General features: G+C 39.3%; 1 protein-coding gene across 5 annotated transcripts in view; it reads left to right on the forward strand.

The window, feature by feature from the left end:
- The window catches only part of CDC42EP3 (CDC42 effector protein 3), a 28,958-nt gene extending 13,361 nt beyond the window's left edge, over positions 1 to 15,597 (forward strand). For 4 of the 5 annotated variants that reach the window (XM_034061244.1, XM_005145353.4, XM_031045670.2 and 1 more), the window contains exon 2: positions 13,472 to 15,597. In XM_034061244.1, the coding sequence (XP_033917135.1) occupies positions 13,754 to 14,521 (768 nt within the window). In that variant the 5' untranslated portion in view covers positions 13,472 to 13,753 and the 3' untranslated portion in view covers positions 14,522 to 15,597. Of the gene's footprint in view, positions 1 to 12,133; positions 12,150 to 13,471 lie in introns of those variants that run through there. The other variant, XM_031045672.2, reaches the window with a different exon arrangement.
- Positions 15,598 to 15,824: the final 227 nt, after the last annotated feature.

A 15,824-nucleotide genomic window follows, 5' to 3' on the forward strand; every position in this document is an offset into this window, starting at 1 on the left:
TGGTTGGTTGGTTTGTTTTTTCATAGTTGTTGTGTTTTTTTGTTGTTGGGGGTTTTTGTTTCATTTTGGGTGGGGTAGGTGGATATTCCCTAGTGTTTGAGCAGTTTCTTGTCACACTGCAGCTGTCTGTCCTGTACCCTGCAGTGGGTCACCTTAAGTTTCTGAAGCATGGTAAACCACACTAACAACACATCACTCTTCCCATGACTTGAATTCTGACTCCCTGGAGCTTGCAAGAGCTATTAGACATTTGCTTTAAATAGCCTTCTGTAAAAGCAGAAGTTCATCTTAACTTGCTTAATCCTTATTAAAGGATTAAGTAAATAAATGTGCCCTTTACACAGGAAAACAGGTCCCCGAGTTCTGTTCTTTGATTTTTCTGCCTGCATGCCACTGTCTCCCATACCAGAACAATTTGCAGTATGTGGCAGGAGCTTATTCTTGGTCAAGATGGAGGTGCATCCATGCCAAAGGAATTGCTGCATCTCATTTCTGTGCTGTTACAGCTGTATAAATAAGATGTGTGATGATCAAGCAGAGTTGTAGCAGTTCAGCAACAAGTGCATAATGCAATGTAAGGCCTTGGTATACGTGTGCTTTGTTTCAGAGCTAGCTTCTCTCAACTCTGAAGTATTAGTGCAACTTAGATAAAATGCAGGGTCAGTATTTTTAGCTGGTGTTGGTTTAGTCAGACCTAAATGTAACTTTTGCCTTGTGCAGGTGGCTGCTTCTCTTACCTGTCTCCAAGTACTCTGTGTCATGTGAGGGGCAAAATGTCTGAGATTTCTATGTAATAAGATGAGGCATTACTAAAAAGCCAGGCTGACATAAATTTGGGTTGAATTTGGTATTCAGACGCCTGGTGTAGGTGTCCACAACAACCTGGGGGTGGAGTGCCACTGCTGATCAGTCTTAATTCTGTGGACAATGGATTTGGCAATGGATTATACATTTAATGGTCAACTTCAGGAGATCAAAGGGAGAGAGATCCTTTGTCTGAAACAGGATATGAAAAACAGTGATTCTTGCTGAGGAGCGTGTTTAGCAGTTAGTTGCATCTGTAAAGAGGGAGCAAAAGGGACCTGCGAATGTAGGGCTGTGCTGCTGAGATAGGAGAGAGGGAGAAGAGTTGGCTGTGATGACGTTTAAAGGTCTTTCCAACCTAAGTCATTCTATTTGGCCTGAGGCCTTCAGAGAGGTGTAGAAAGGTGTTGTCATGTATTACCCAACATCTAGCCTAGTTTCTGTTGAAATGTCTGATTAATTTTGGGGTTTTCCTTAATGTGTGTTTTGGAACAAATTAAGTGTGACCAACGTCCCAACAAAGATGTGAAATTTGTTTTCTGCTGAAGAACTCTTTATACAAATAAACATCAATTTGCCATCATTATGCGCACGCTTCACTTGTGCTGGCTGATGGGAATGAACACTGAGAGAGAAACTGTCTCTTGCAGTGCCTTTCTTATAAGGTGACAGCCGCTTAGGCCTAGTTCACGCTTTGGTTTGTGTGTGTTTTCTTTTACAGTCTTTCTGGGAAGGCAGTAGTTGTTTTGTAGCAGCCCGGGTTTGCCATGGTCCTCTTCCAAATGGCCATGTAGCTTGTATTTCTTCAGATACTAACTAGCAATTGGCTAACCCTAATGCCCTTCCTCTCCCAACACACACCAAGGATTTAGTGTTTTAAGATGTGCAAGAGGGTTTGTTCAGGTACAGGAACTTACCATAGAAAGTTGGAGCTTGTTTCTCACAACAAAGGCAAGTTGTTGTTTTGGTTGAGTACGGTATTACACCAGGGTATTTGTCAGTGTCAATATATGCCAGGCTTTAAATACGATACTCTGCAATGAGTTTGTTTTCTGGTAGTCTGTAATCCTTTCAGACTAGCTGACATTAACAAGTGGCAGCATTACTGTGGCTGGTTTTCTTTTGATCATGCACAGCCCCAGTCAGGAAATGGGTGAGGAGCATGAGTCATGATTACATTACCCTAATGAGACTGCCTACTAGAAGTTTTCTTTTTGCCGCCAATATGCTCTCCCTTGATGCTACTTCTGAAAACAGAATGTCCGTTTTGGAGCACTTTGAAATATTGACCTTTAAACAGAGGACTTTATGTTCTCTTACTGTCTCAAGGCAAAAGTTCTAAGCAAGAGCTCCTGTAGAGTGAAGAGAGAACATGAATGTCTGCAGACTGCTTTTGCAGAAAGCTGCAAAGGACAGGACTTGACTTGCAGTACATTAGGTCTGTTTGGGTTCATTGGATAAAGCGTGTTTCCCTGACCCATTTAATTATTGTCATGTTGTCTGCACATGCCGGCTTGAGATCCAGTCTCTATATACAGATGCTGTCATCTCATAATTTGGCTTAAGCTGTGTCTTAGAGATGTATTTATCTTTTGAAATATGGCTGCAGTAATGGGAAGATAGGTGCTGAGCACTGGCTGAGGTAAAACCCTGAGTGCTGAGAAGGTAGCTTTAGTGGGATTTGAAACAGCAGTATTTCAGACAGTTTAATTAAATACATGGGGTTTAGAGGCTGAAAGACACATCAGCTGCTAATCAGTAAACTAGCTTTAGTGCTGAATTGCCACTGTGCCACTGAGTATTCAAACAGTACACCTCTGTACAAGTGTTGAGCATATTAATTTCTTTCAAATTAAACTGATTAACTGTGCTTGGGTTTAAGGACAATATGTGAAATACAACTGTTGGCACAAGAGTGAATACACTCTGATGCTACTTGATATAGTCCAGAAAAAAGAAATCTGATCAACTTGGTACAATCAGCCTACGTTAACAGAACCTGTCTGTGGCAGAGAGTTCATGAGGAAGTGGGGACCCCAGCACTGCTGTCCAGGCTGATGCATCCCTATCAGCTGGGGCATGTTGCAAGTGTTGTTGACATACTGCAGAACAGAGCCAGAATATGGCATGTCAGTCAATTGTCACTTATTCCTCCAGATTCTTGCTTCTCCTCTAATGGTGCCTTCAAATTGTGGAGATGTTTTGTTAGGAGTATAGTATAAACTCACAGTGAAGATATGATTTCTATTTTTTCACTTTTGTTTCAGATAAGGGAGGTAAACCAGTTACCTAAGTTTTATTGACAATCTACTTTGAACTGCATATAGATAACAAAATTTGTTACCATACTCCATGATTTCATCCCCATTCCTTAAAGAGGGCGTGAGTTGGACCAAAAAAAAAAAAAAAAGGAAATTAATTGAAGATTTTTGTAATCCATTGAAGAATTTCCCTTTTTCTGTCTACCCCAGCTCCATGCTCATTGATCTCATCTGGATGACCATTCAGTTCTGTGAAGGATGCAGAACTGCTCTGTTGAGCAGAGGATTCATGCTTTTTTTTAAAAATGTAATAAAACAAGTTAGTCCTTGTAGCTTTCTGTTTTTCCTGTAGCTTTGTACCTGTACCTTGTTGTTAACCTTTGCATATGGAGGGTTCTCTCTGGCCTTCAGGTTTGCTTTAAAACTAGCTTATCTGTCACTTCAAGTTGGTAAATATTTATTTCAAGTGAAACACTGAGAATTGAATAACAGAACTATGATTATCATGCCTACGACACTTGTGTGTTTCAAGGAGATGATAAAGAATATCTGACTTATAGATGAAGGGTATTTGAGAATTGGAGGTGGGGAGTTCAGGGTATGATGGTTGGGGTTCTTTTTTGTTGTTGTGTTTTTTTTTAAATTGGTATCTTGCAAGATGCTTTTATTTTAGATGGCCATTTCTCAGGAGCTACCAGTTAAGGACACGTTAAGCTAGGGATCCTTGAAAAAAATAGCAATAATAACATGTTAACTGTAGTTTGAAAAACTTAACATCAAATTGACAGCAGCGTTGGGAACCCTCAGACTAGTGGAGCTACCAAGTCATTTTTGCATCAGAAGTGAATAAAATCTGGATGTAATTTGATGGACAGTTTTTCATGTGCTAGAGTTGTTTAAGAATTGCCCACCCCTTCTGCCAGAAGAGATGTTTCAGGAGGTGGCTGAGCTAATTCAAATTACAAGCTGAATGTGAAGGTAGCAATCTCACTCCTAGTCTTGTGGTTTTACACTCCTTTCCCAGTTACTGTTCACCCAATCCTGTGTGCTGAACTGGCTTATAAGGGGTCAAGTGTGTGCACACAGTTGGGGGAAGGAGAGAATGCCTGTTTGACAGCAGTAGTTATATTGGGCTTGAACTCTCTTGAATCACTGCCATCAGTCACACTGCAGCTGTTGGTAAGCCTTTACAGTAAACTGAGTCAGTGGGGAGAATTGCTGCTGTGACTGGTTTGCCATGTGGCTTGTAGATCTGCAGGCCCATGGGGGTACAAGGAACTGCAGCGCAGAACAGGGAACCAGCAGTGAGGGGTGAGGAATCTAGGGTGGAACTTCTTAAAGCAGCTTTGAGAGCAGAGCTGGGTTGGGGAGCTACACCCTCTGTGTCAAAAGAGAAAGCCATCTATGCTAACCTGCTCAGAATTACAAAGGGTGTGGATTCGTAATCCACTTAAACTGATATGAGTGCTGGCTGACATCAAAAGGGGAATTACTGCCTGCCTCAATCCACATTTTCCCAAGTTCTTCCACATGGCAATATCATCACTTAGGTGAACATGCTTTGAACTGGGTCAGGCAGCTGCTTTGGCTAAAACATGTTCCTTTCTTCTCCTTCAGCAGGTGAGGTTTCAACCAGAGCAGTTAGTTACCCAATCTTTTAGGTGGCATATAGGGTCAGGTTATAGGTTGGTTTATTTACTGCTTTCCTCCACACCATTTTTTAATGGTTTTCCTTTCACCTAAGAGAATTGATGGACATGTTTTTAAGCCTCTCTGTCTTGTGGCTTATGAGTTTATGGTCCCCAGCTATTTGTTCATCTGGTCCACTGTCTTTGTAGGAGAAAATGTGGGACGCTGTTTCATTGCGCAGTCAGTCTGACATAGCATAACCTCACTTTCACTGCTGCATTTGTTAAGTTCCCAGACTTTGTACTGACATGTACCTATGTCTAAATCTGCATAGTCTTGCACTTACCCAGTTTTTAAAAGCCAGTGATAAAACTACACTATATAGTATTAAATCCATGTGTATGAATGTACCAGCCAACAAAGCTAAGGAGAAAATAATAAAGAGGAACCTGTTTCAGTCCATGGTGCCAAACAACACAATGCTTGAGCTCATTAAATTCCTGTGTCTGTAGAAGAGAAGAAAATAAAAGGGGTTTTTATTAATCTAGTAAAGATGCTACCTTTTCAAAGCTGAAAGCAAGCTGTGGTTGAAACCTGTTGGAAAGTGAAAAAAAATATTGCTTGATGAAAGAAATGGGAATTATTTAAGTTATTCTAATGATGAGTGGTCAAAAGCACAACTGCAAAAACAGGCTCTATAAGGCATTTGAATTTATTGCATCACAGACAGATTTTTAAAATGTGCAGTGTCAAGATGACATGTATTAAAAACATTTAGAATCTCCGAGTCAAAAGAAGAGGGTTGTTCTATTGAAATAATGCAGAGATCATTGTACACAGCATGGGGCTTCACAATATTTTTATGATCAATCTGCGAATAAGTGTAAAATTGCTGTGGTACAATTTGCAGGTGATGGAGATTGTCGAGGAAGTATATTGATGAAGAAGATGAAGAACTCTCAACTGATTTAACTGACAGCTTGAGCACGTTCAAGTAAAATGTTTTCTCATTCTGAAGTAGTATGGCCTTGCTTTTTATCCTGAAGAATATGAATCCAGCTCATTTGCTGGAGAGTGATAGCTTGAAAAGGCTCTTTTTTTTTCGTTTGTTTCTGCCTTGTAAGCAATAGAGTCTTACTGGCCAAACAGTGTAATACAAGCACCACCAATGCCTGTGCTGGGAAAATTTATTGATTAAATGGATATACGTATATATTCATCCTGAAAAATAGAATGCAGATGCCCACTCTGAACCAAGAAATGGCAGTGATAACAAATTTCTAATATATAGTCTATTCTGCTTGGAGAACTTCTTTTTGTTATACCTGCACAAGAACTCTTCAATGGTTTGCAATATAATGCTATCCTGTAAATTCAGGAAAATTCCTATTGTAAGATGGGAAGGATAAAAGCAGAAATATGACCTTGTTTATAAACAAGGCAGCAATGATAGGAAGAAGTGATTTTTATCTTTGTATATGGTGTTAGGGAGAATGATATTGAAATGTTATCACTAATTCTGATCTGCTCTGAAAAGGATGTTGGAAAATTGGAGAGGGTTCAAAGGAGATAGGTGTTTTTGAAGGCTTAAAATGACTTCCCCACCATCACTACATGAGGAATTCCCCCTGTTCACTTCGATCAAAAAGGATGACTGAGAAACAACGTGTTTGGTTTTCAAGTACCTTTAACAGGGATAAGGGTTATTGGTTGATGAAGGGCTTTTGTAATCTTAGTCTGAGACTGAACAAAATAATAACTGGAGACTGGGGCCAATTTCTCAGACAGCAGATAACTTCAGCATCTCCTTCCTGCTGTGTTTCAAACAGCTGTTTGAAGGATACAGTGAACTGTGAAAAGGATTTTTTTGTTGTTGTTGATTTTCCAAACCTGGTTGGCTTTGCTTTATTTCTTTTTCTTAGAAGCTACAATGAAAACCGTTAAACAGGTAAACACCTCAGTTGTTTCAATATAACACATAAGTACTTTAGTGGCTTAAAGTTGAAGGTGTTCCTTGGTTAAAGTGACTTACTCTGGCTTGATCCATTTGAAAGGGTACTATGCAGGGAAAAATGGCAAGACTTAAAGGATCAATAGTTAAAAATCATTCTGGGAACTTGTTTTTATTTATGAACTAAGGTTTGGGGGGGAAAATAGGAGGTTGCTGGAGAAATGGAAGATAGCTGGAGAGAAAGACACTCTAAGCAGCTTGTACCTGCCTGTGCTTATATTTACTGATGATTAACTCTTCTTCAGGTGGACTGCTCACAGCTAGTGCACTATTTGTCTTCGAGAAAAAATGTTTATACCAAGGGAGATGAAAATGTAACCTTACATGATTTTTCTTATATTTTCTCTTGCAAAGGTGATTGATAATGAATTAATTCCTATGCTTAAAAAAATCAGTTTCTCCCTACCTACTATATAGCTGAAGTTTTACAAGCCTTCCTTGTAATTCATCAATGTATCTGTATTACAGAGCATATTCACTTTTCCTTATCCTTGAGCAGACAATTGTTTCAAGAATTCTAGCTGCTTCAAGTACTACATTGGAGTATTTCACCACTATTAATCTGGAAAGGTAGATCAGGTGAAACTCTGCAAGGCTATCTTCCATCTCTGTTACTACACAATATTTTTATGAATGCTTCGCATGTATGCTTATTACATCCACAGATGACGCTAAACTTGTATGCTGTAGAGGCCAAGATTAGAATTCCAAGCAATCCCTAATCATCTGAATTGTTTGAAATTAATAGAATGCAGTGAGTATGTAGACATTGCTACAGGGGCCTAGTCAAGACCAAGATGTAGAATAACTGGCTAGACACAGTTCCTCACTAAAGGAGCTAGGTTTTTAGTGGACCACATCTAAACATAAGCCAACATAGCTGTGACGCTAGAAGAAAAGTGCAGACACTATTAAGAGAAATTGAGTTCTCCACTTGAATATTGTATTTGCTTTTGGATGTGTTTAAAGATTTGAGGTGAGGAAGACTAGAAAAGGAGGTTGGGGGAAGCTGTCTCAGCTCCAGAAAACACTACCTGTGTTGAAATATTTGTGTTGTTTTATCTGAAGAAGGAGAGCATGAAAGGAAATATAGAATGCATAAGATAATGTATGTATTCATCAAGGCACAGATTGGAGCAGGGGAGACTTCAGGTGCATTTGTTCTGATGATTAGCCTCTGTGAAGTAAATTAATGTGTGCAGTCTGCACCTGTAGGGGAATTTTAAGGAGGCTGGACTAACATCTTCCATTACTAGCAGAAGGCATCTAGGTCTTTGCAGGGTGATGGTGAAATTAATGAACCGCATCATAGGGTCCACTCCTGACCTGTGTTTCTGTAGCAGTGGGAAGGACTGGGATTTTTTTTTTCCCCTTCACTTTCTAAAAGGTGTACGTGACAGTGGTATAAAAGAGGTTAGATTTGATCTAGGAAAGTAGGTTGAGTGCAGTGTAAGAAAACTAGTTGAACTGAAGTGCAACTAGCCTGATTGTTTTTATAAAGTAGTTAAATCTGTGGCTTTAATCAGAAAGGTGCAAACTCTTTGATGAAGGGTGAAACAAAGGGGTGAGGACTTCTAATCTGATCAGGGAAGTTGACATTAATACAGATGAATTCAAAGGCTGGTCCTCTTATAAACAAGGTAAATTTAGATGAGCAATCTGGAGAATGTTAGTACCTGATTTGGTTAAAACTACTCAGAAGGTGGTGGCTGTATAAGCAGAGGCTTGCTGATGGCCTGGTCTAGAAGCAGGTAAACTTGTGGTCTCTCATTTTCAGAGGCTGCCAGTTGATACAGACACCTAAGCCCACAGGAACATGAGAGGTAAGCTGTGTGGTGCATCATCTGCTGCTTTTCATGTACCTGAAGACTTGGTTGTACTAGGAATTTGTTTTACCAGCATTCAGGAATTGTGATGGCATGAGTTCAGGCCTCTGTTACAAAAACAATGAGAATGTGGTTTACACTGCTGCTGTTTCAGGCATAATGAAAGTAACAGCATTGACAAAGATGTTCTCAATAGTCTGATTGTGCTGCTGAAAGCTACTGGTAGCTGATATGTAAAATGAACCCCTAAAGCCTAATTCTATGCTTGCAGGTATTTCATTGTGTAGAGAAGTTGCAGCAGCCTAGTGCATAGTTTGTCTTTTGCTATGTTAACTGTATTCTTATTTGGATATTTAAATGTAAAGACTGTTTTCTCCTAGTGACTTGCTCCACAAGCTAATTCAATGTTATTTTTAATGATGCTTTGGAAATGGGTTTCTGTCAATTTCACGTGTTTCTAGCCAGTGGTGTGTGAAGCAGAGCCTGTGCAAGGGATTGTCCAGTAGAAAGCCCACCGGCTTTCCACAGCATATGCTTGCTTCTGGTCCTGTCTTGTGGAAATAGACTTTTCTTCTGTTTCTTTGCATAGGACACTGCTTAGGTATCCAGGTCTCTTTGGGATTTGTGCACAAGTTAAATTTTGCACCTTGACCCTTTTTTTGTCTTTGTAAGCTCAGTTGTTGGGATATTTGCTGGTAGTCTGTCCTTTTAAAACAGACTGTGGAATAAACTAAGGCATCCATGGAAAACTTTGAGCTGCGTGGAAGGTGATGATTGCTGAGTGGACAGAAGGTCCACAAGATGGGTTGAGAAGTGCCTCTGAAAATATTAGTCTTTGTTACCAAACAAAGCACTTTTTTTATGAGGGTGTGAAGTGATAGGAATGAAAATGAACAACAGTTACAACAACTGAATTTTCACTGGGCTGAAGTTTCTCTGGTTTGGCTCAGGCTTGGATCTTGTAAGGAGAAGAACATCTCTTCAACTGGAATAGGAATCCTTTCATGTTGTTTTTCCTCTTAAATTAAGGTCTTCTGCTCAGGCTGGCAGGCTAGGACTGTGGAACGTGAGTTCTATGTTTGGTTTTCTGATGTTTTCTCGTTTAGCCTGCCAGTTTGGCTATGCATTTACTGAGTTGAAATTAGTTAAAACAGACCTTTTTAGCAGCAAGATCAGAAAAAGGTCTCATTTTAAGACAAGGTGAACTTTAATGTGTGGCCTCGTATCGGGATTGGAGTATGTTCTGTCCATTCTCTTAGCCAACGTGTACTGGTGATTTCACTAAATCTCCCTGAATTCAGGGAGTATGCAAGGTTTTTGTGAAAGTTTTGTGGATTAATCAATTTTAGCATTTCAGGAATTGAGCTGGAGGCCTAGTCTCATTAAGCTTTTCTTCATTTGCCAAAGTCGGATTTATTCTTTTTTTCCTTCTTACTAAAAGAACTTTTTTGAAACCCCACATGTTACTATTGATATAGGTTCTTCCTTAATTGTAAATAAAACATGAGTAACAACAGTATTTTAGGCTAAGTGAATATTTCCAGACCTGTGATACATTTCAGCTGCTCAAAGTAGCTTAAAATTTGTACTCTTTTGGACAGTAGTTGACAAGAAGGATAGGTATACAGAAACGAAGTACAGTTGCTCTGAAGCCTATATTATGCTGTACATGGAAAACCTGCTCATTGAGTAGGGAACCCTTATAGTTTATTTACAAGGTGTGATTTGCATATTCTCAGTAGGTTGGCTAGTGAAATCTGCAGCAAGGGTAGCCTTTGTTTTCAGCAGAGAAAACCATGCTTGCAGGAAGCATGTAATTGTGAAAGTTCTCTTCAAATGTAAAGCCTCTTGCACTTGCCAAATGGAAGGCAGGGCCTTCCAATCAGAAGGGACTGCTATACACGGAGGGATTATAATTCTTGACATTGGAGTCTCTTGCAGTATCATCTGAAGTAGTGTGGTTTTACAGTGCCCCTTACTGGGGCTGTCTTATAGTGCAAGAACTAAAGGAGGTCTGGATGCCCTAAAGTTTGCTCTGTTTGGGGTTTTTTGCATTCTTCTCACACACCCCGAGCTTTGAGTTAAATACAGTGCTCTTCTTATGTGCTGAACCGTATTATTTCTAATAAATGTCAATTTACACTTTTTTTAAAATGTTTTTTGATGTTCACATGTTTCATCATGTCCTTCAGGTTTCTTTGAAATCTCCTTGTGGAGTTTGGTGATACTGATTTTTGATACATAACCAAACTGGTGGAAGCTATGAAAGCCTTGAATAAACTAGGATTTTTCTTGTTTTTAAACTAGTGACCAACAAGCACGACTTTGGACAACACTGACACTGCATTGCCACTGATTAGTAATTAAAAGATCTGACAGAATGAGGAATTAGAAATAGAGGGAATTCAGCTTTATTCCTGGGAAGTATGTAGGGCTGAGTTTACCAGGTAAACATAAAACAACCTCATGGTTCAGCTTTGTTTGTTAAGTATAGCTCTTTTCTAGAGTTGAGGATACTTTGTTTAGCTGAATGGTAGCTTGTGTAGAATGATAGGGAGAAAAAACAATGCAATAAATTTCTTGGCTTAAAACTGAAAGGTAACTGAGTTTACTAATTAATTCTGTTCCTATGGCATGTGACACAAGCAGAGATCTTATTTATGACTGACTTTTTTATCTTACAGGACTGAGGTGGAGTTAAGTTGGTTGAGTTTTGTTATGTAATGTGAATCTCCTAGTATCCTGTAGATCCTAATGGATTAACATTTTGATGTGTAGAAGGAAGCTTTGAAGTGCTTCTTACTGATTGATGCAATCAACTGTATTTTCCAAATTGAGCTTAAAAACATAAAAAGTTCTTGTAGCATCTTGAATGTGGAGCTTATTTTGTGTGATAGCTTTCGTATCTTTGTATTTTTGCTAGAAAGGCTTTTCAGTGATATCAGAAGTGCACTGGATATCTGACGGAAACCAAAAAACCCCAGAATACTTAACCTGGTGTTGCGGTTTAAACCAAGTCTGCACAGCTCGTTCACTAACTCCCCCACCTTGCTCCCCCAACTCACGGAGAGTTAGGAAGGAGAATCCAAAGAATGTAGCCCCCATGGATTGAGATAAGCACAGTTTAATAACTAAGGCATAACACAAATCACTACTACCATTACTACTACAAATAATAATGATAAAGCCAATAACAAGTGAAGAGAATACAACACCTCACCAGCCACCGACCCATAACTCACCCCACCCTGCCCGACCAAGCACCAACCGATACCTCCTCCATCCCCCCCGAGCTCCAGCCCTTCCGGGTCTCTCCCAGTTACATCCTGGGTATCTCGTGCTATGGTATGGAATACCTCTTTGGCTAGCCTGGGTCAGGTGTCCTGCCTCTCCTTCCTCCCAGCCTCCCCTCCTCCCTGGCAGAGCATGAGCTCAGAAAAGGCCTTGGACAAAACCAAACATTTGAGCAGTAACTCAAAACATACTTGCTATCAGCAACCATTCCCAGCCCGAAAGTCAAATCACAGCTGTGCACCAGCTACCAAGAAGGAGAAAAATGACTGCTACTGCTCAAACCAGGACACCTGGTTAGATTGCCAGCTCCCCTTCTGATGTACAGTTAAGTACCCTACTACAGGAACTAAGTACTCAGGTTAAAGGATTTGTGAAAATGCTTAAATGCTTCCTGACATTCTAGCTGTATGGCCATACAGTGCAAATTGTTAAAACTGGTCACTCTTCCTGGCTTAATTTGATGAAGAAAAGTATCTGCTGGGACATGGATAAAAGGCAGCAAAAGTAGCCCTTGTTTTAGGCAGTTTCCCTTCACTTAGTACATACAACAGTATTTCTTGTGCAAAAACTGCAAGCTCCTTTACGGAGTGAGGATAGCAGTGAACAGAGTGAGGGATTTATGGCCAAGTATTCAGATGAGGAGGAGTGACTTGTGATGTTCTAGTAGTCTATGGACTTAATAGGGGAAATTACAGCAATGTCCAGGAGAAAAAAGCATTTATTCCAAGATTGCTCAAAAGTCAGGAACTGGTACTGTAAGGAAGAATTACACCATTAAAACATTAATGAAGAGTGTTTTTCCATAACTTGTTGAACCAGTAGCCTGTTAGCCCCTGTCGACTGCTGTATCAGGCTTTTCTGAGGCCATGTTCTAATAGCACTATTTGGTTTGCAAACCAAATAGTTTTGTTTCATTCAGTTGCCAAGAGCCAGTCTGAGTCACCATAGCCTCGTAGCCTACGTAAGTCATGAGCTAGTCTGTAACTAATTGTTATGAATAGTTCTTGTACTCTAAAGATTGTAGTCACAAGAATCAGCTTCTTCTAAGACATCAACATTTGGATGTTTCTAACTATAGATGTAAAGACCTGGACTAGCAGTTTTTCAAGTATCTAAGACTATCCTTTTAAATGGGCATAATTATCAGAAATATTATTTGTTACCTTTTGTGAGAGTTACAGCACTAAATGGAGGTATCTGGAGTTCTCTAATGCTTGATGGTCTGCTCTGTTTCCAAAGCTGTTTCCAGAATGTCTCTATCAGTCTTCCTGGGTCTACCAAATTCTTGATTTTATAGAATGTTGTACATATGCTTCTGCATGTGCTCTCTTAAGGTCAGCATTTTGACTGCTAGAATAAGGAGAAGAAAGATTTGAGATAGTGATGTTTATCAAATGAACTGTGCTCAGCAACTGTGTCTGAGAAACTCTGACTTCAAAACCAGCTATGAAGTCAGAGAAAGGTTAGGTAGCTCTTGTTAATCTAAACTCTTTTATCCTGCTTAATGAAGGGAAGCAACATCATAAAGCTAATCTGCAGGCTGGAACTGTCACCACCATTACTGATTTTTTCTTTTGTCATAAAAATGAGACTGAATGAAACATGAAAAATAAATGAATGATAACTTGATTTTGTATCCCATGCAGGTTTTGGAAGTTCTGGAAGTAGCAGGGCATTTGATTGCTAGCTGACCTGAAACTTGTGCTCTCCATTGAAAGATCTGCTGTGAGAGATAGCCAAATACATCACATATCCCGCAGTTCTTTGCCACAAAAGAAAGCTTCATGTGCACAAGTGTTTCAAGACAATGATGTAATGTTGATAATGCTGAAAGTCTCCCAAGAATAACTGACTTTGTAAGAAGCTTCTCCATCCCCTCTCCTTCAATTTTTTTTTTTTAATAACTTCTCACGGAAGCTACAAGCAAGATGCCAGCCAAGACCCCCATCTACTTGAAAGCTGCTAACAATAAGAAAGGGAAGAAATTCAAACTAAGGGATATCTTATCTCCTGATATGATCAGTCCACCACTTGGAGATTTTCGTCACACCATACACATTGGAAAAGAGGGACAACATGATGTTTTTGGAGACATCTCCTTTTTGCAGGGCAAGTATGAACTATTGCCTGGAAATGAAGGAGAAGCCAGACTTAGCCAGTCTGGTGGCCACAATGAATTCTTAAGGGCAAACAGCACTTCTGAATCCATGTTTACAGAAACTCCATCACCAGTGCTCAAAAATGCCATTTCTCTTCCTGCCATTGGGGGTTCCCAAGCCCTTATGTTGCCTTTGTTGTCACCAGTGACATTTAATTCAAAGCAAGAATCCATCAGGTCATCAAGAAATCCTAGACTTAGTTGTGAGCCAGTAATAGAAGAAAAATTGCAGGAGAAAAGTAAACAGATGGAGGATGGAGAAACATACAAAGGTGACATATGGGAGGAAAACAGTGGTTCTTCACATTTTACTAATGGTAGAGACAGTCACTCATCCAGCTGTTCTGAACGATGCACTGATTGGCAAACAGCTGATTTATTTGATGACAGCCAACTTTCATGTGAACTAACCAAGACAAAGACTAAGTCAGAAGAGTCCCTTTCAGATCTTGCAGGCTCTCTTCTCTCATTACAACTTGACTTGGGACCTTCACTTTTGGATGAGGTCCTCAATGTAATGGACAAGAATAAATCTTAGAACTGGTACTCTCTTGCTTCTTTACAAGTGATTCACTTAAACAAAACCAACCAAACGAAAAACATAGTTCAAAAGTAGACACTTAAAAAATCAGCTGTATTTGCAGTTGTTTGACGGGTTTTCTAAAAATATTCTTAAAATACTATTTTTTTACCTATTGTTTTTCATGATTTTTATTACACTAAATTCTCTTAGCAGGAAGGTAAATTTTAATAATGGTTTTCAGCAAATGTAAAATGTTTTTAAGTACCAGTATTAATTATCAGAAACTTAAGAAACAGAGTTTGAGGATGATACTGATGGTGACATTTGGTTAGTTCACTTCTACGGGCTTCTGAATAAATGAGACTCTCTTAATTGTCAGAAAGGAGACTGATATTGATTATTCACTTTATAAATTATTACAACATCACTTTACATGTAGGCCTCTTTCTAGAACCTTGTATTTGAGGGTTTGATAGTGTTTTTCTTCATTTTCCATAGTAAAATTTCTGTTATACCTTCACTGTAGCTATTCTCTTCGTGTTATACTACCGCTCTGTATTCAGATGTGAGCAATTTGAAGGCTTTTTCAGCTTGAACACCTGGTCCAGAGTCTCAGCTGCTTAAATGAGTATGCACAAATTTACACAAGTTGAGGCTTGGGCCTGACATTGTATATGAAATGATATGTTGTAAACAGGTGACACATGCAAGATGATATGGTTAAATTATTTTGAAAGCTGGAATATATTTTCTGTGTGCATATTGGCTTTATACTGCAGAGCCTACACATACAGTATCTCATCAAAATAGTTGCTTGGCATTATTGGTGCTCTTCTGAAAATTGTATATTTGTGTGCTTGGAAAGAAATATATGTTAATACTCCTTACTTTTTTTTTTCTTCATTTATGCCACAACATGCTTAAACTTGCAACCGATTATTTTAATTTCTGAAGAAGGCACTGGTTATTCACAATGCTTGTCATGTGTGCTGCAACAGCCAATGTTTTGGGAAATGTGGATCCTTTCATGCAGTATCTACATGGATTGCATAGATATTTTGTGCAATACAATAAAAACCCCTTTAAATTGCTGTGTCTTTGTGATTCAGTACATAGCCTCACCAAAACACAAAGTTTAATTTTCTGCTGTAATGAAACAGACTGCAGCACTGTTGCAGAAATACAGGACTGGGGGCAGATCAATTCTGCTGTCCTAAGTCAGTTGACTTCTTGAGTTTACTTCCTGAGGTATTAAGGGCAAACTCCAAGCAGGTAGACCCTCTGCGGTGGGTATACATTAATTTTAAGTAATGGGAGA

Source organism: Melopsittacus undulatus, chromosome 3 (assembly GCF_012275295.1).
Source record: "Melopsittacus undulatus isolate bMelUnd1 chromosome 3, bMelUnd1.mat.Z, whole genome shotgun sequence".
NCBI lineage: Eukaryota > Metazoa > Chordata > Aves > Psittaciformes > Psittaculidae > Melopsittacus > Melopsittacus undulatus.